The 19,723-nt window shown below is 45.1% G+C and overlaps 1 protein-coding gene across 3 annotated transcripts; it reads right to left on the minus strand.

The window, feature by feature from the left end:
- Window positions 1-3,436: 3,436 nt before the first annotated feature.
- Window positions 3,437-14,902, minus strand: LOC119372579 (XK-related protein 5). Of its 3 annotated transcripts, none has more exons than XM_049419941.1 (3): window positions 14,772-14,902; window positions 9,302-10,765; window positions 3,437-4,504 (listed from the first exon to the last, which is right to left on the minus strand). In XM_049419941.1, the coding sequence occupies exons 2-3, from the start codon at window positions 10,532-10,534 to the stop codon at window positions 4,181-4,183; spliced, it is 1,557 nt and encodes a 518-aa protein (XP_049275898.1). In that variant the 5' UTR covers window positions 10,535-10,765; window positions 14,772-14,902; the 3' UTR covers window positions 3,437-4,180. The 3 variants fall into 3 exon arrangements, with proteins under 3 accessions (XP_049275898.1, XP_037498985.1, XP_037498984.1); XM_037643057.2 differs by having other exon boundaries at window positions 3,439-4,510; window positions 14,772-14,889; XM_037643056.2 differs by lacking the exon at window positions 14,772-14,902 and adding an exon at window positions 13,188-13,347 and having other exon boundaries at window positions 3,439-4,510.
- Between the last annotated feature and the right edge of the window lie 4,821 nt (window positions 14,903-19,723).

A 19,723-nucleotide genomic window follows, 5' to 3' on the forward strand; every position in this document is an offset into this window, starting at 1 on the left:
GCGGGTAAGGTTCTGTGCCCTTGACCTCGCTTTTCAAGATGAAGCAATGGCATCAACCAGTGTTGTGGAATGGGCACCCCTATTCCATTCCAATTCCATTCCAGGGAATTGGAACTTGCCGCAATTCCATTCTTTTCAATTCCTCGGAATGAAAAAACTTAGCCCATTCCCACTCCGGGAATGGCCGGAAAGTTAAATTCCATTCCTGTAATTCCTCAACGTCGGAAAGGCATCTTGATAGTTTTATCGAGTTAAGAATGAACATAAGCTGATGTCATCAGATGCATTAGGAACTGTTAAGGTGCGCAATGCATGTCACCAAGGTCGAGGGATAGTAGTTTGGTGACATATCTCCTGCAGTATAACCACTCTGCTAATTCCCATAGGGACAGTTCTCCCGCTACCTGTAGTATTTACATAGTCAGTATGTTTGAACTGAACGAACGGTGATGTTTTAATATTGTTTAAGCTTAAATGTGTTAATGCTAAAATGACTGCATAGCGCATTTTTATGCTGACAAAAGTAGCGTTCAAGAAGACTAAGCAGTTTTGTCATGCGTCTGGAGCTGTCGTGAATATGGAGAAAACTAAGATTTGGTAAATGGGGGACAAAACCCTATAGATCTGCTGGTATTAGTTGGAACAGTGCACCGCTTGGGCACTTTGTGCCTTTGCATTGAAAACGGAACACTGGGCCTGCACTGCTCGTCAGCACTCACGCTTGTCAAGCGCACCTTGCAAGCATGGATGGGGCGAGGATAACTTTCTGTGTTCGCCTCTGCGCAGGTATGCCATGTCTTCCTTGTCGCAAAGGTTATTTACGTGTGTCAGGTACTAAACTACTCGTGAGCTAAAGATCAGGCTGTGCACATAGTATTCGCCATTTTCGTGTGGGGGTATCAATGGGAGCCAACGTGCAGAAATAATTGCGCAGTGAAAATTCGAGGCTCTGACTAACTAATGTTTGAAGTTTGAAAAACGGCGTGTAGACGAAAACGTTCTCTATTTTCGGAAAAAGATGTAATTCCATTCCCATTGCATTCCGTGCAAAAGGCACTTAATTCCATTCCCATTCCATTCCTCCAAGCATTGTCCCCCATTCCATTCCGGGGTCGCGAAAATGTGAAACGATTCCGGAGTCATTCCAATTCTAGAGTGGCAACTCCGCAACACTGGCGTCAACCTGAGGGACAGATACCATTGGTGGTTGCTGTTTTGCTTCCACCCACCACCTACCTAGCCATTAGTAAGCAGCCACTCTGTGCTCTCGGCCACGGCTCTGGTGAGAGTGTTTGAGGCCCTTATATATCACAGCAAAAGCTGTTATGAGATCACAACAAGAGCTGATTTTGACGCCGTACATATACACCGCTGTTGGTGTTCATAAGCGCTGTTGCGAGGAATAAGAAAAAATGAAATCGGAAAAAATTTCTAGTAACGAATGGTATTTGAACCCGGGCCCTTTTTGTGTGGCAGTTGAGTATTCTACCACAGAGCCACACTGGTGCTTGAAACTCCTTCGCAAAAATACTCTATAGTACATGTGTCATGTCGGTCAAGGAATCGTATAATATAGTGTCGTAGAAGAGTAAAACAACAACCAGGCGTACACAGTGCAAATTGCACGAGTGGGTCATTGAATGCTCCCAACTCATTATAAAAGGCTCAGCCATAATTCGTCATCAGCCACAGCACAAAGTGCACATAATGACTTACAGATGTGTAGCGGGTACTTTGCTTAGCCGCAGAAGGATGAATAATGGCAAAGTGGGTGCTTCCCTATACTTCATGAATGTCACAGTGGTTTATGGCGTAGTGGGTACCTTGCTTGTATACTTGTATTAGTTGCCTTAAGAGAGTCTACAACGGGCTCTGAAAAGGTCGCTGTTCCAGCTTTCGTTGTGACTGTGCAGTGTGTTCTGCGCAGGCCAGGCGATATTTTTGTGGTTGAGTAAGGAGTTTCTTCGGGCATATGTTCAGTATAATCATTCTCAAGAATTTTTAAGACTCGAGTATTAATATCTGCGAGTGGTTGTGCTTTAAGGGGACAAGACAGATCTAGGTTGAAGTGGACTGTTGAACTACTATTTCAGAAAACTTTCAGCATTTATTTCGTGTAGAAAAAATGCTTAGTTTAAGAGAACATCACGTCTCAAAGGTCAGGACAATTTCCAGTGCCACTACTACAATCCAAATTGACTGCCCCAAATCAGGAAGTTGTGCTGTTTCATAAGCAACCACTGCCCTTTACAGCCTAGCAGCTGTTGCTACAGCTTCTTGTGTTGCGCAGCAGACACCCGGCACAAATGGAAGCAAAGTGGCACGGAACCAAAAGCATGGCACTGACATTTGAAGCAGAGCCAGTCAAAATGAACTGGTTTATCTCAAGATGTAATGGAAAAGCTTATCGTATTACACTTTCTTAAAATAAGTTTGACAACACCAGATTCACAATTGTTCACAGTGCTATGCATGCTGTTTCCTTCCTTCTTGCTGTGTAGGTCAGTAATTGTTGACACGCGATACCCTGACCCATTTGACCAAGCTTACTGGAGTACAGAAGAAAACAAGCATTACAGTGTTTACCACATCTTCTGCGAGACACGAAATGCATCTTTATGATGTGCCTAGGCAACAGAAAAATACACATTTACAGACTACTTTTAAGAATAAGACCCCCTCTGAAGAGGAGATTGATCCCTGTCATGTGTCTGCAGGCAAAACATTTTTGCAAGAGAACTCTTTCAAAAGAAGCATCCCTTTAAGCTGTCATCTTTGTCGACCCAACAGCCAATCTGCTACTTGTGGAGACTAGCACATTTGATGCCGCTGTTACATTGAGGGAACATTATTTGTGCCTGCGCAATATGTAAGAGACATTTAACGTAAGAGACTGCTTTTAGTAGTGTTGATATATTGGAAGGCACCACAGCAAATATCTGTCAGAGAAAGTACTCCAGTGATCTTGTACTTACAACTTACATTAGTTACAAGATGACCCGCATTTGTCTGCATTTCTGGAACTAGGTTGATAAAAATGCTCAATTTCAAAATGGCTTGATAACAAACTAGTGCCAAGTGTGCATGTCATCAGTGTAAATCACAGTGCTCTACTTGATGACTGTGACATTGCATTCTAGAGTGGTTGGTCTCCGCCCAGAAAGAAAGAGAGAGAGAAAAAAAAACCTTGTAAGCTTGGCCAGAAACCACAAAGTGATACCAATGCTTGATTGCATGGAACTGAAACCTTGACGCAGCTTGGTTATATCAGCTCTAATCAATGCAGACAACGAGTGCTTGCAGCGAGGTGACACAATATGCAAAATTTTGGCACGACTCAAAGGCCACTCACGAACTGCCGAAGTAGTGCTTTAGTATGTGTGCAGCTGCATGAAAATAGGGGAGCATGGATAGTGATTTTTTAGCCTGAATCGAATAGAATAATTTGTGTACTTGAACAGCTATTTTTACAATAACTAGTATAATATTACGTGCACACCCCAATAATCACAATTTTAGCACTAAGTGTACAAATGCACCTCTTTCTTTCCTCTCCTTCTTCCATTCTTTTTCAGTTTTGAGTATTGCACTGCTTCAATTTGTTTAGCACAAATGAACCATCAGGAACAAATAAGGTGACTTTTCAAATGCACAGAACTATGCAAATAAGCATGAACAATTGTTGTATAGCCAGTAAAGGATGTTTACCTAAGCAATGTAGCTAGCTGCACTATGTATGTTCTCACGTCTTATGTCTACGTATACTATGCCCACAAAGATATAATTTTATAGTACCTTCCACCAATTTAGCTTTTTCTTAGATGCACTTGACATTCTGAAGCATTCATGAACTACTGGAAAGGTGTTTGCATTTACAAATAGCGGCCATTCGATTTGTCTTCAAACTGTACAGGACACTTCTTGACACAATATTGAAAATTTGCAAATACTTGCATACCCGTGTATAAAACAGAAGAGAAGGCACAATCTTTAGATACAGGATAACTGCACGGTGTTGATGCAGTGGCTTCAATTTTTATTTACTTATTTTTTTGTGTGGCACAGGATGTAAGGAGTAGTTGCACAAAAATATACCCTGGGTAATAAATATTCACACTATGTTCCACATGCCAAAAAAACACATAGGGCAGTGGATGCTCTCACCACCAAAGAAAGGTGGTCACAGCTGAGTCTCGGGTCCGTGTGGACGCCCTAGGAATGTTCGGCATGCGCGGAACCGTGCAGACGCATCCTCATCCGCAGAGTCCACATCACCATCACTCGAATTGCTCTCGCGGAACGTGAACGGTCTCTGGGTCCATCGGACTTCTCGTGGCTGGGGTGGTACACGAAGGCTGCCAACACCTCGCCCTGGATCGAGGCGCTGTGGGCACAACAGGATCTCGGGGGAGCCACCGAGCAGTGACCGATAGCAGAACTGTGGGGGGCTGCGGAGCCATGGCTGCTTTTTGGAGCGTGGAATTGGTTGCCGCGGTGTGGGACCCTGCATCTTGAGAGACGAAAGAGAAAACAAGAATGCAACACTAGACCAAGATGGCAAACTAGGCGAGTTTGGCAATTGGATGTCTCATGAAAGGCACACAGTGGCACAGATGAAAAACAAGAAATAAAGATGACACAAGTGCTGTTGTCCTTATGTCATGTCATTTGTCTGGCCCAACTGCACATTTCACAACACTTGAATATCCAGTGATGCACATACTTCTCTATGACATCACTACAGCATTAAAAAAGAGAAACACACGAGAGATGACAGGACAAGCACTCTCATGTGTTTCACTTTTTTTTAATGCTTAAATGAAGACGTCACTAACTCGCCCAGCAACAAGTTCATATTAAGCATACTCCTTTATATTTTTCCTGGTGACCATTTTCCACCATCCAACAAATGTTATGATGGTACTGCTAAGTGCAAGATGTGCCATTATGTACCAGAAGCATTTTTAATGTTATTAAATATTATAACAAGGTTTAATGAGTGATACGAATAAGTGTTTACATTTGTAAAACTTCTGTGAGCACTACCATTACAGTGGAATGTAATATGAGGCACGTACCATAAAGAGTCGATGTGTTTGTGCTGTCATTGTGCTTTGAGTGTTGCTAACTTTTGATGGATACAAAATCACCAAATAAAGAGTTTGTTACATGGAATATTCTTTGGGTTGCTGCATTTCTCACCATCATAACAGCTGATGATCAGCACTCATCCTGTAAGCTTCTTTTTCGTTGTCCTGGCTCTTTTCGCACTGCTATTATGAATGCGACACTATTTTGGCGTTTAGTATAACAATAGCTGTAACACCGAAAGGCTAAAAAAATTTATGTTCCTGTAGCATCCCCTTTGCCTCGGACAAAGGGCAGGTCATTCCAATCTACAAATCAGGAAATAAAAATTCACCACTTAACTACAGACTAATTTCCCTAACTGCATAGCCTGCAAGGTATTGCAGCATGTCATTTACATCCAAATTATGCACTTTCTGGACACTAACAACTTTTTCATTCATCTCAACATAAGACGCTTTCATAAGGCTTTCATGAGGATCTTTCTGCAAAACGCAGCTTGCTACGTTTATTTATGACTGACATATTGCTATACAAAGTACGAAGAAGGGGAATTGCTCGAGGGACTCGCTTTTTGTATTATACACAACTAATGAAACTGACAGCCAAGGAAAGCATACGGGACATTATTTGTGGTTTCTTGACTGTAGTGCAATGATAGAGTGATATGAACATGGATTAATGCGATGCTTTCAAAAGTGATGAAGACGTGTGTGTGTGTGTGTGAAATGCTTGCGTTTGTGGCTCTTCAGCCATCTCAAATGTCTGCTGACGCAGCAGTGTAAATACACATCTCATCTGCCTCTCGTATATGCCACAATATTACCTTGCTACTAATACCCAGGTTGATGTCGTTTTTTTAGATTACGCAAAAGAATTTGCTAAGTTAGCCCACCAATGGCTATTACAAAACTTTCCCGGCTGAGCCAGCACTCCCGACATTTTTAACACAATTCCAGAATTTCTCGCTAAAGATTACAGTCAATGTATGTTGATGATTACATTTCTGCCCCTTCCCAGTTACATCTTGCCTCCTGCTTTTTTTAATTTACATTAATGACGTTCCTCTTCAAGTTTCCTCTCAAATTCAAATGTTTGCTGATGATTGTGTCATTTACCATACAATTACTAATGACTCTGATCACAATGTTTTACAAAAAGACCTCAACAAAGTCCAAGGCTGCTGTAGCAATTGGCTTGTGACCCTTAAAGGGCCAGCCAAAGAGGATTCTTATCTTTTTAATACCTCCCAAGGTAGGTAGGTAAACAACTTTATTGATTCATGAAAGAATCATGTGAGGGGGTGTGTGTGGGGGGAAGTGGAAACGGCGACGATGTACCCTTGGGCAGCTCTAGGTTGCCGGACACTTATGTGCTCGGGCGACCCCTCTGGCCCAGCCCACTGTCCGGCGCTGTAACTCCAGTTGCGAGCTGCGCAGAGCAGCCTCCTATCGCTCCTGGTGTTCTGACCCTTGCCACGAGGGCTTCGGTTTGTTTGGGCAATTCACAAAGACGTGACTGAAGTCGGCTCAGGTGCTAGGACACAAGTTGCAATGAGAAGTTTCGCCATGCGTAATACGGGAGAGAAGGAAAGTAGTCGTGACTGTGGCCGTTTGAAGTAATACCTCCCAAACAAGCTCGCTAATTCGTACAGAAGGTTGCAGTGATTGCATTTTACGATTATCACAACGCTGCATGCAGCACAGGCGCTGTATAAAAAAGACAATTACAGCGCTCTTTGCATCTGCTTGTCCTGTCCCGTTTCCTAATTTGTGTTGTGCTACTTATAGCACCTAAATGCCTGACTAGTCCTCTTCGCCCGCTAAGTGATGTAATGTTTCCCTGTGAGAAACCTCACATAGCATTGAGCTCGTCGATTGGTTCTTTGCGGCATGAAACTATGCCTTTGTCCAGTGGTGATGTGGTTTTGGCCGCGCAGTAGTAGTGTGTGTTCCATATTTGTTTATCTCATCAGTGCCGTCTACAGTGCTTCGTTGCCACGCCGCCTGCGAGTAAGTGACACAGCTAACATGTGAAGAAAGCCTTGCTCTGTCATTGGCTGCGCACCAATGAGGTATTGCTGACGTCATGTTATGTTGCCAAAGTGGGCACGGATGATCATGGCAGCCTACCCTTCCCCTTCCAAGCAAGCAATTGAAACTAGCCAATGGAGCCAAGTAAAGGTTCTTCTGTCCCCGGTAATTTTCTTACTACAGCACTTATTCGCGAAATTGTTGCAGCAGTATGTTCACATCGTACAAGTGTGCAGTTATCTCTTTTTCACAAATTTTGGACCTCGGGGTAGCCAGCTTTCTAACCCTAATATATGTAAAGTAGTATGTTTCACTTGCCTCCATCAGCCCTTACATGAACATTACATTATTACTAATACTACTTCCTTAAAAAATGTGGACATATTTACGCACCTTGACGTCACCCTTTCACGATTTCGAGTGGTCTATCCAATAACACACATTACTGCCTCCATTGACTAAACAGTGGGATTCCTAAAACCATCTACATCAGGCAATGCATCACATTAAACTTCTAGCATTTAAGACACTTTTACATCCAAAGCTTGAATGTGCTTCCTTGATCTGGTTACTTATTTTATCAATTCACTTGAAGCAAACCAAAGCCATGTGATAAAGTTCATTCATTTATCATGTTTTTATAACATCAGTTTTCGCTACTAAAAGCACAGCCCTTTTTAAACATGCTATCATCAAGGCAATGCATTGATTTGCAAATTTTTTTTTCACGGGTCCTTTTACAGCTCACTTCATCACCCACCATATCTTGGCCCCACCACAACGCCTTTCACTTCGTACAGGGCATCATTTAAAAATAACTCGTCCACGTAGCTGTACTAAAAACTTTTCTGCATCTTTTTTTTGCCGATCATTAACTGAATGTAATGACCTGCCCCATCACATTGCCAAAACCACCTGCTCTTCAAATTTGTTGGGAAGCTAAAAATTAATACCTTTTATTGAATATATGTGGCCACCATTCAGTAATTGCAATTGTAAACCCTGCCCCTTATGTAACATGTCCAATGAGAGGTCTTTTAGGAAACAAAAGGGCAAGGTAGGAACATGAGAGTGTTATAATTAAATAACGAGTGAGTCTAATGGACAGCCTAGTAAACAAATGCGTTAAAAGACACGTATTTCTGGGACCTGTAATGAAAAAACAGAAAGGTTATGTTAAAGGGGTACTGACACGAATATTTTCAGTTGTCGTTTTTGTGCGTCAAATGAAAGGCCAAGCACTCAAGAGCCTAGAAAACGTAGTGCTAAGCGTGAGTGCGCCCTGAAAAAGTAACTACAGTACGATTTTAAAAGCTAGTTTCGGTTCCTACTGTACCCCGACGTCACAACACAGTATGAGCTTCTCGTCACGTGCTTGCACAATATATAGTGACGTTTCCACGCACGCTCCGCGGCTCCGTTGGTGACGCACAAGAGGCCATTTTGGAAGTTTTGATGACGCACAAACGGCCACCTTGGAAGTTTTGGTACCTAACGTCATCACAACTAGCCAGACTGCTGCGTGAAGTCACCAGAATTTGTACTGTAGCCTGACGTCAAGCTAGTGTCGATGTCAGTAGGTGCGCCATGGAAAAAGTGACATTATTATCAAATTAAAATATCTTATCAGCATTTGCTGAGCTTCACACTTGCTCAGAGCCGTCTCTGCATACAGGAGAATTGTATGGCGGAGTAAACTCGCCTTTGAAGAAAGGTGTCAGTACCCCTTTAAGGCGATATTTGGTGGTCTAGTTGCCACACATCTTTAAAAACAAAAACTGTGCACTGAAACAGCTTACTGCTTGACAACACATGTAGGCAATATAGGATACTTTTATTACTACTCTCTCTGCGGTGCCCTGTCAAGAAAAGGTTCATCTAAACAAGTTCATGTAAGGTGTACATGTCTGAGGAATACTGTCATCTAAATATGACAATATTCGGGTGCTATGTTGAAGGGCCCTTGACAGCCATATTTCCGTTTGTGGCTTTTATGCTTTAATGAGGGAATCTTTGTCTGATAACCAAGAAATTGAATTGTGAATGCTCCGACAAAATGTATCATTATAATGGCCCTGCTACATTAGCATGCCAGCACCAGCAAAGCTCATCAAATGGAACAGCAAACATCTCCAAACAGTTCTTCGCTGTTTGGTGCTGTCAGTAGAATGGCAAAATACCTGTAGTGTTCCCCTTGGAGGAAGCTTTCCTTGCTTCATCTCCTCTTCAATGGCTAGAAGGTCTTGAAGTTGCTGACGCCGCTTCTCTTGGAGCTTTTGCTGTATGTCGACTGCTGGCACCACATTGCTGCCGACTGGAGCACGCTTCCAGAAAGGCTGCGCAGGCGGAACAAATGACGACGGCTTCTTGCGCTTCCTCTTGAGTGCCGCCGGATTCAACCGGCAGTTGAACACTCCTGTTGGAGCTGCCGGAGCAGGTGCTCGTGGTGGAGGCACGAGCCTCCGCACGTGACACCATCGGTAGTAAAGAAGCATGAAGCCTAGCCCAAGGAAGAACCCTCCCCACACGACAAACAGCACCAGGTCCTGGCCCCAGTGCGGGCCCGGCTTCAACGCGAGCCAAACGGCTGTCAGAAGACTGTTCTCTAGAAACATGGCCGTGTAAAAAGCAGCGCAGCGCGCCCTACCCTGTCGTCCAGGGTTGGGTCTCAGATTGACGTAACAGATGGTGTGCACGTAAGCTAGCAGGGCCCAGTAAGCGAGCCGGCGGCCAGGTGCATCTCCGCGGAATAGCCGTGGGGGTGGAGACGCCAGCCAAACCAGCATGGCGAGCCAGTGTAAAAGCAGCACCACCAACACCCAGCGGCCATAAAGCGAAGCGTAAAGGATTAGGGCGCAAGCTCTGGCAGACACTGTTCCCAGCCGCCAAGCCAACTGGCAAACCACGCCTAGCCACGTGAGGACGAGCCGGTGAAGCTGCTGGCGACGGATGTTTCTGCTAAAGGAGGCCAGGGCCCAACAGACACTGAATAGAGAGAGCAGTGCGGAGACTCGGTCAAGAGGGGCTACCATGCTTGGTACTGGCTGTGCCCAGGCTAGATGCAGCTGCAGCAGCAGCATCGGTGCGGCTTCACCAAAGCCATGGACGAGACGTAGCAGACACAGGTCTGCCACCTCCTGTTTGACACGGCTTAGATGTACCGGCAGGAGCAGCTTGAAGTAGCGCCACAGCACGCCCGCTTGAAAGGCGTGAAGCAATAACACACCGCCTCGGCGTGCCTTGGTCTTCGCGCCGCGCTGGAGGTACCAGTGGAGGGAGAGTCCCTGGCTGACCAAGAGTGACCCCAGGATGCTCGTGAGGGCAATGGAGAACCAGAGCAACTGCTGGCGCACGACCAACAGCGTGTACGCCACCATGACGTCGAAGACGATGTCACAGAAGTACGACGCCATGGAGATGATGTTGAAGAGGACATCGCACAATGGCAGCAGTTCCTGGCCGGAAGGCTTGTTGGAGGCTTCTTGCTCCACTGCGGTGGGTGTGTCCTCCGCAGCGCCCTCCTGGGGCAGTTGAGGTGATGGGGGAGCCAGGGCTCCGTGGGAAGCGCCAGATCTCGGCCTGGCATGCTGATCAGCACATGACTACCTGTGGCCCGCAGTGGTTTGCATCCTGGGTATTGAAGTCTGCAAGTGTAGAAAAGAAGCCATAGTGATGTGCTGCAAGTATACCGGTTAGAGGCTCACTACAAATTAACAGTGGTCTAACAAGCTTGGATACATCAAAATGCAGTCTGAATGCAGTGCACTTAGGTGGCAGAACTCTGTGCTCAACTTCATGAAGTAAATCACACATCTACTGACACTGTTGTGGCCTCACCTTGCTGGTGGCATGATGCATGCATTACAAACAGGTACCTCCACCTTTTAAAGTTACATGCATACAATTCTACCTGAGGTATGTAGACTGGATAAAACGTCATTTACACACACATGCACACACACAAACATACACACATCACCTCAAATATCAGTGTGATTACTCGACAAGGTATTTTTGCATCGTATAAAACATTGTCGCAGCACAAATACAGCAGTGAAACAACCAGTGCTCTGGCAGTGAGGTTGGAGTGGTATCTATTGCGTATGACATGAACATTCACATTCTCTGTGTTCATTTTAGAGACAGCCTATGGGTAGCTTGCAGGTGACATCATGGACGCAGCTTCCAAACTTACCGGCACTCCATGATGGTGCCTTTGATGATAAACAAGCCGCGGTTAACCTGCTTCAATGTTTTAACGACGCAGCAGGAACGCCTCTGCGCGTGAATAACGAAAGAATCTGCATGTGATGTTTTCATAACAGTAATGTGACATCGCAAATGTCGTGTCCCCCTCCATGCTGGTGCTCATGTGGTGCTCCAACACGATGATTTCAGTGACTTCAGTCAATGCAAGCCACCTATAGGACGTTTTAGGACGAATGTAGCAATTTAATAGGCTTAACATCCAGAACGCTGAACGTCATGACACTCAGTAATACTGCACTCACTGAGCAGCAAAGGGGAACACAACGTTGATTACCGTACAGACTCATGTAAAGGGCCCCCGTTTCTCTTTCCCAATTTTGACAAAGTGCAACTCTTACACAAGACCGGGCCATTTGGCATTGCTTCTTCATTAACAAATACGAAATGCACCGTGTAATCTGCAGTATTCCTCTACTATTGCACATAAACACAAAAGCAAGCGCTATTTCTTTAATCAGTACTTCATCCATTCATGTACACTGCACAGTCACTGCCACTGCGGCTAATGCTCAGTTTACCAGCATATTCTGGGGCGCAGTTGTCTTTCCTGCAAACCACTGCATTAGAGACCACCGTTACTTTAAACTATTAACAATTACTTGGTATTCACTGTTACCATGAGTTAAATGGAATTCCTGTTTCTCCATTTGTGTTCTAGATTTGATGTTTGTATTATTTGCAGTGGGATTTCGGGCTGCCAAGTTGGATATGCAGCCCATACACAAGATTACACGGTACATATTATAGCATGCCCTGTGTGAGTTAACATCAGCCCAAAGTTGTACATCGAGATTAAAATGTATTTGACTAAGCAAGTTGTATGAGTGGCCATATGCTCATTGGCAAACCGCAAGTGTGTACAAGATGCTAAAGCTGCAGTTTTACATAGGATACAGGAGCCTCGTTGCAGACATGTATGAAAGTATGACATTGAACACTGTGCTACATACATGGCATGCTTGTGCATTGAGCCTGTACATTGAGAGGCATTTCTGTCACTAACACATACTAGACACAACTACATTTGCATCCTAAAGTTTGCCGTCACATACACATACCAAAGACACTCCTGAGCCCTTGCGGTTCTAAACGCTGAATTCTATGTCCTAGAACTTTCCAGGGGCATAGCCAGGGGTTGAAGCCCCCCAGAAATTTTTCGATTTTGCATGTGCACATATATACGCCCACATACAAACGCACGCACGAACATATAAAATATAATGAACAACCCCCTGGAAAAAAGTTTGCATATATGCTACTGGTTCTTCGTGTACAGCATCCACAGTAAATCTTACGAAGACAGCGTCACCTTCCAGCACGTACGCCCATTCATATGGGCGAAACGCCGCATGTATGCGGGGTATTGCGCGTAGTATTTTTCCCACGAACAGCACTTGTCCATCCACAACCTACGCAATCATGAGCTGAACGCTTTTGACATTACGCGGCTGTCAACGCTATAGCGGGGAGATGACATGCGATCACACAGACACTGCACCGAATGCCGACATTCAGTCAAAAGGACACACGCGTTTCACGAAGCTTCGGACGTTTCAAATTGGCGTCGCAGTGATTTTGACGGACAAATGCTTTAATTACGCGCCCAAAGAGCCGCACGAGCGCGCGGCGTGCCAGCTATCCGTGCGTGGCGCTGTCCCTACATTGTTAAGCGCTTTAAACGGAGTGCATTGAGCGATTTGTTTACATTCCGATCGTACTTGCCGGGCCTCCGACAAGTCCGCGCAAGTATCCGCAGAGCGTCGCGTTTGAAATGGCTGCGAGGAAAACCCGACTTACCGCTGCTAGGGTCATGTAAGCCGGGTTTCGTGCCTATGGCTTGATATCGTCAGCAGAAAATAGATATTATTGCGAACCCTCGTCGTCTCTTGGCATTGGCATGCCGAGGGGGGTCAGCAGAGAAAGCACACACATCAGACGCTCTTGTTCTCTCTCTCTCTCTCTCGCACGCAAACAGGTTGTTGAGCAGGCAAGGAGGTGAGGTGAGAGGGAGCCGACGCGCAGCGCAGCCGATGCGCTCTTGTACAGAGAATTTCATACCACCTGCGTCACGGTGTTAGAATGACCTGCGTTTACCTGCGTCATATAAGGCCTATCTAATCGTGACAAAAATTGAGAAAAGGCGGACATTAGAAGTGTAAGCTGTGGACAAAAGTGTACGCCATGAATAGCAGCCTTCGAAATCGAGTACGCTCACCCTCGATCTACGCAAATCTTGAAGGCCATGCACAAATTTAACGTTGTTCTACGCCGACGAGGGCGCTTCCATAGCAAAACGGCGCGTTGTCTGCTACCGTACTTTCGGTTCGAGGCCTACTAGCTCTTCGCTGCTTCAACGTGCCTGCGGTTCACTGTAATCGGGGAGGAAACGCGTGCAGTTCTGCGACGCGCTTGTTACCGGCTGCGCGGTGATCGTGTTCTTGCGTTCATTTGTGAACCGATATGAAATATTTCGCATTTCACTGAACGAAGCGGGAATTAGAAATAGACGGTCGTTGCGAATGAAACACGGGGAACGGTGAGATGGGGTCTCGAGCGCGGCAGCCAGTATACGTGTACGGTTACGCCTTAAAACACGCAGCAATACTTTACCGAATAAGCTTGATTATGTATTTTCGAGCACAAACGACGGCTACCTCAGAATCTGAGCACATATGAGGCCAAATCAACATACGTTCCCAAATCATTTAAGAGGTTCTGACAACAGTACAGGTGCTCTGCCATCAAATGCGCCGATTTAGTGCACTTGCATTGCATGTGCTGCCTTGTCATTGCCTACTTTGTGTCAAATGTTGGAAAATACTGAGTGCGGAAAAAGCCGGCCAATGGAACAAAGCTGGCTCAATTACTGGCATCACTTTTGAAACGACGAGTGACGTAGTAGGTATAGCGTCTGTAGTATTTCGGAGACTTGCAAACGTGAAGTGCCGAAACATTAGAGTTGAACGTTAAAGAAAAATGTACGTGGAGTGCGCAGAATTTCACATGCCTTCAAACACGAAGTTCGCACAAGAGAACGAACTCTCAAACAAAGAAAAATTCAGAGTCTTAAAATAAAAACCAGAAAGCTGTTAGAGTTAATCACTTTTTGAGTAAAACGTATCTTATTAACTTCATTCATATCGAACCCGAGATGGTATCACTGTGACACAATTAAAGTAAATAAATCACTTATTTACCAGTTCGATACATGAAAAAAGAAGTAAAAGTCTTACATTGGACTGATATTTCATGACATCAGGAAGTGCAACGAATCTTTATGTAGCCCAAATCATGCGCGAAAACACTCTCCACTGCCGAACAACAAGCATATATATATGTGTGAGTTCCATGCCACTTGAATGAAGGAAGGACCATTCCTACCTTTTATAATTGTCCAGTAGTGATTGCATTTTTCATTCAACTAAGCTGCGTGGCTTTCCAAGATGTTACGCAGTAATTTTCGAGAAAAAATATCAGCGCGACTGCTAGGTGTAACACGGAGAAGGCGACGGCATATGTAACAGTGCCCGTACGGCGGCGCGGACTCTCGAACCGGAAGTCGATGCAGACGGCCGCCCGTAGCCCACAATCCTTTGCGAACCACTAGGTGTTCACTACAAAAACGAAGGGAACGCTTACTCAAACGTCGACCAAGATAATTTTAGCATGAACGGGAAGAGGAAATGCGGCAAAAACTAAAAAAATCATGAGCCATTCCAATGAAGGCGGATGACCAGCGAATCTGTGTGGCACACAGCACTGAGAGCACGCCGAATTTTGATGAGGTACAGAAAGGCATAAAATTTTCATGAAAGGTACAGAAAGTACAGAATGAAGGAAAGATGATTTTCAAGGGCTCGTTTTTCTTTGTTAAACACAATATTAATGAGAACTAACAGACAACAATGCCAAGGAAAGTAGAGGGGGTGTTATTTGTAGTAATTAAGATATATAGATGTGAAGAAAGATAAGTGGACGAAAAGATAACTTGCCGCCGGCAGGGACCGAACATATGCGACCTTCGACTAAAGGCCGAGACAGACGGTACGATTTTCCATGTGATGCGACGGCCGACACGGCGGTGGGGGAGAGGGAATGGTGGCTGTCCGATGTAAAGTCCCTAGATTTTTGTAGGGATTTTAGTCCGATGCTATGAAAGGTCACTATTCCGGTTTCCCCACCGCCGTTACCGCCGTTTCGGACGCCGCATCGCATGGAAAATCGTACCGTCCACTTTCCGGTTATGTAGGCTCTCTAAGTAGATCTAGGTAGATCCAGGTAGATCTAAAATCACTGAAACGGGAAACGTACCGCGACCGTCCTGCCCGCCGCCATATTTGGTCCAGCGCGGCCGAAGCTGCGGCGGCGCGGCGTTGGTTTCACGCGGAGTAACGCATGTTTTACGAATTGCGTGCGCTTTTGCAGCCCCGAATGAAGCATACCATTGTTCTCTACCAGAAGCATACCATTGTTCTCTACCAAGAAATAGCAGCACTTTTCACTTGCCTACACGCGCATGCACGCGTACTAAAGTGATAAAGAAATGCGAACTGTGCGGCATTTATTAAATGCGAAGCATTTCTTAGCGAACTTCTGCGAGTTTGAACTTAGTATCTATCTATCTACTGCTATCTATCTCTATCTTATCTATCTATCTATCTATTCTATCTATCTACTATCTATCTCTATCTATCTATATTATCTAGCTATTACCTCTACTATCTATCTATCTATCATCTATCTTATCTTATCTATCTATCTATCTATCTATCTATCTATCTATCTATCTATCTATCTATCTATCTATCTATCTATCTATCTATCTATCTATCTATCTATCTATCTATCTATCTATCTATCTATCTATCTAAAAGAACTTGTTGTTAGGCTAGTTGGTAGATCACTTCAAAACTTTGGTTCGTGTGTCGCGCCGGTTCTCTGCGATATCTTTTTGGCTGAAGTAGATGGGGACTTGGATAATGCTTTTAAAGGGGGGGAGGTTTTAAAGGTTTTTAGATTCGTAGATGATTTTAAATTCTTTTACAGGGAGACCTTACATCCCCTGAAGCTATTTTAAACGTCTTTAAAAGACTAGGACGAGGCCTATCTTTCACGGTCGAATTACCGCAAGAAGCTTGTCTGCAATTTTTAGATTTGAGCCTCACGTGGAACGATGAGCACTTTTGCTGGTTTTTTCATCCCCGTGTTAAGAAGGAGCTGTTGCCGTACGACTCTTCCCACTCAAAGATTGTCAAGAGGGCGTAGCCTCTCTCTGCTTGGAATCGGCGCTGAGGAGGTCCTGTCCACACAGCATGCAACGTAGTTTTCATAATCAGGTTAGCCGATTAGAGGCTGCTGGCTTCCCTCGATCGGTCATCACGGCCGTTGCTGAGTCTCTGCTGCAGAAGTTTAAACGTGGAGCAAGGGAAGCGACGACTGCTACTCAGCCCTCAAGGATTAGGCCAAGTTGTGCCATACATCCATAAGCTCTCACACAATTTCAAGAAAGTCGCGGGTAGGCACGGTGTACCGATGGTATTTTCGGCGCCCGAGAAAATCGGGAAGTTGTGCCAACGTATTTGCGATAGCAAAAAGCGCGGCTGCGAGGAGAAGCATGAAAGGCCTTTTGTAAAATGTTCCACGGGGGTCGTGTACTCGATACCCCTATCCTGCGGCAAGGTGTACATCGGTCAAACCGAAAGATGTATTAATGACCGGTTAAGGGAACACGCCCAAAAATTAATAAAACGAGATGACAAGTATGCGAACCTTGTTGCGCATGCTATAATGTGTGGCTGTGACGCAGGATTCTCTGAGACAAAGATTCTGGGCAGAAGCACAAGGAAAACTGCACGGTGAAGTGTTAGAGGCATTTTCCATAGAAAAAGACAAGGACCGCTGTGTAAGCACCCCGTCGCTATCTCTGTTTCCCAGTGAATTTCACTTCATCAGATCTAGACTGTGAGATGGAAGGAGCAGGAAGGAAATGTATGTCTTGATTGTGTGTGTGTTGGCTTTATCTGATGTTAATGCGCGCATGTGCCACAGTATATATTCAAGCCCGTGCGATCAATAAATCAGTTGGAAGTGAGCGCTGTGCGTGGTTGATGTCTGGGTGTGTGGGTGTGTGAATGTGTCGTGTGGTTGCGCTCTAATTAAGTTTTGAAAATATCTATCTATCTGTCTAGCCGCCCACGACTATGCGCTCTCCTGGCCGTTTCGTTAATGGGATGTATACGAAATTTGGTATGGCATAACATGACTGTAGGGTGAATATAAACTACCGGTGCTAGCATGAAAATAATGACATGTACGCCATGTACGGCATGACTTACATGCCACGCTCATGATGCGGCCGCTTCGCTAGCTTGATACACACCAAAATTGATATGGCGTGACAAGAGTGTATGACGAACATAAGTTACTGGTCATAACGTGCAAATCATGGCAGGCATGCCATATAAAACATGGTTTACATGACATGGTCTCGAGGCGTTCGCGGTCGTTTAATGAAATGCATATATACCAAAATTGATATGACGAGATATTTCTGTATGACGAACGTTAGTGATAGGCGGTAACATGAAAATCATGACTTGCATGTCATGTACAGCATCACTTACTTGGCACGCTCATGGTGCCCTCGCGGCCGGTTCGGTAGCTTGATATACACCAAAATTGGTATAGCGCGAGGTGACTGTATGACGAACAGGAATTACAGGTGGTAACGTGAAAATCATTATATGCATAACATGCACGGCATGGTTTACATGACACTGTCTTTGTGCGCTTCCGGCCGTTTTGTTAACTGGATGTGTACCAAATTTGGTATGGCATGATATGGGTGTGTGACGAACATAAATTACAGGTCGTGCGTTGTGTATACCAGATTCTACATGCATGAATGCGTGACAAACATGCGATATATAGTGAACTAGATATCATGACATGAATGACTTCATCTGCCTCAAAGATGAACAAGGCGATGTATGCAACTGCGGTGCAACTCTACCACATAAAGCCACGTCACGCGCTACCAATCTTGGTGCATATCAAGCATGCGAACCGGCTGGGGCTGCACATGGCATGTAAATCATGCCTTACATGACATGCGCGCCATTATTTTCATGTGACCACCTGGTATTTATGTTCGTCATACAGTCACGTCACGCAATACCGATTTTGGTGCATATCAAGCCAGCGAACCGGCCGCGAGTGCACCATGGGCTTGGCATGTAAATCATGCCTTACATGACATGCGTGCCATTATTTTCATGGTACACACTGCTATTTATGTTCGTCATACAGTCACGTCACGCAATACCAATCTGTAGCAGTCAGTTTTCATGGCGCACTGATCATTATATGTGAGCCCGAAGGCGTCAATTTTACGCCAAACATAATCAAGAGCTGCCCGGCAATCATTATTGTGTATGAACCTTCTGCGGCAACCACGCGAAACAAGCTGCACTAGTGCAGCGGAGACGCAAATGTTCCCCGAAACAACATTTGCGAATTCTCAATGAAACGTTTGCCCCACGAAGCCGGGTACCAGTCCTGGGAACAAATTTTTCGCGCCGTATTCTGTGCACGCAGCCACACAGCCCGTCGCTTGGCATCCCCGCTGGGAATAGCAAAGGGGGCTTTGCCCGTTTCCTGCCCAAAAGCGCAGCATCCAGGCCTTCTTCGATGCCTCGACAGGCTTGCGATGAAGTGTCAAAACGATACGGGGTGTCATGATGTTCATCCACGCTTTTCTGAGGCTATAAAAACAATCGCCCTTCAAAGCGCCGTGCGTCGGCAGCCGGTGTAGACGCTACGGTATTAGCGGGTACAGAAGAACTGAGCCAGGAGTCATCGTGTCGCCATGATAGAACGTGTTCTCACTTCTTTTTCTTTTTTGCCTTTTCTGGCTGGCTGCGTTTATTTATTGTTTTCTACATCCTGCCCCGCACCAGAAGTAGTGGGCATTTCCAGGTGATGCAGAGCTTGAGCGGGTCTTTTAAACACTTTTCCGTCTTGTGTCTTGATGGTGTAAGCCCGCACCAATCCATGACGACGAGGTTATACTTTCAATAGTCGACCTAGAAGCCAAAAACACAGATTCTTCCTGTCGTCTTGTAGTAATTCGACACCGTCTAACATTATACATCGCTTGAATCTTGGAGGGCATCCATACGGAGGTCTTAATTTCAGGAAATACTCCGTTTTCCATCTTTCCCAACGATGAGGGTCCTCATGGTACTTCCTGATTACATCTTTCATGGTAGTCCGATGACAACCTGATGTGCCACAGGAGTGGGGATCCGGATGGGCGATGATTGAATTCCCGA

This window comes from Rhipicephalus sanguineus, chromosome 10 (genome assembly GCF_013339695.2).
Source record: "Rhipicephalus sanguineus isolate Rsan-2018 chromosome 10, BIME_Rsan_1.4, whole genome shotgun sequence".
Classification (NCBI taxonomy): domain Eukaryota; kingdom Metazoa; phylum Arthropoda; class Arachnida; order Ixodida; family Ixodidae; genus Rhipicephalus; species Rhipicephalus sanguineus.

What these genes read in the sequence shown, in the direction of transcription:
- LOC119372579 (XM_037643057.2), bottom strand. Translation starts at nt 10,534, where the DNA reads ATGGCGTCGTACTTCTGTGACATCGTCTTCGACGTCATGGTGGCGTAC. An exon ending in CTCCAAGGGGAACACTACAG is followed by an intron (nt 4,511 to 9,301) that starts GTATTTTGCCAT and finishes TCGTCTCTCAAG; the next exon opens with ATGCAGGGTCCCACACCGCG.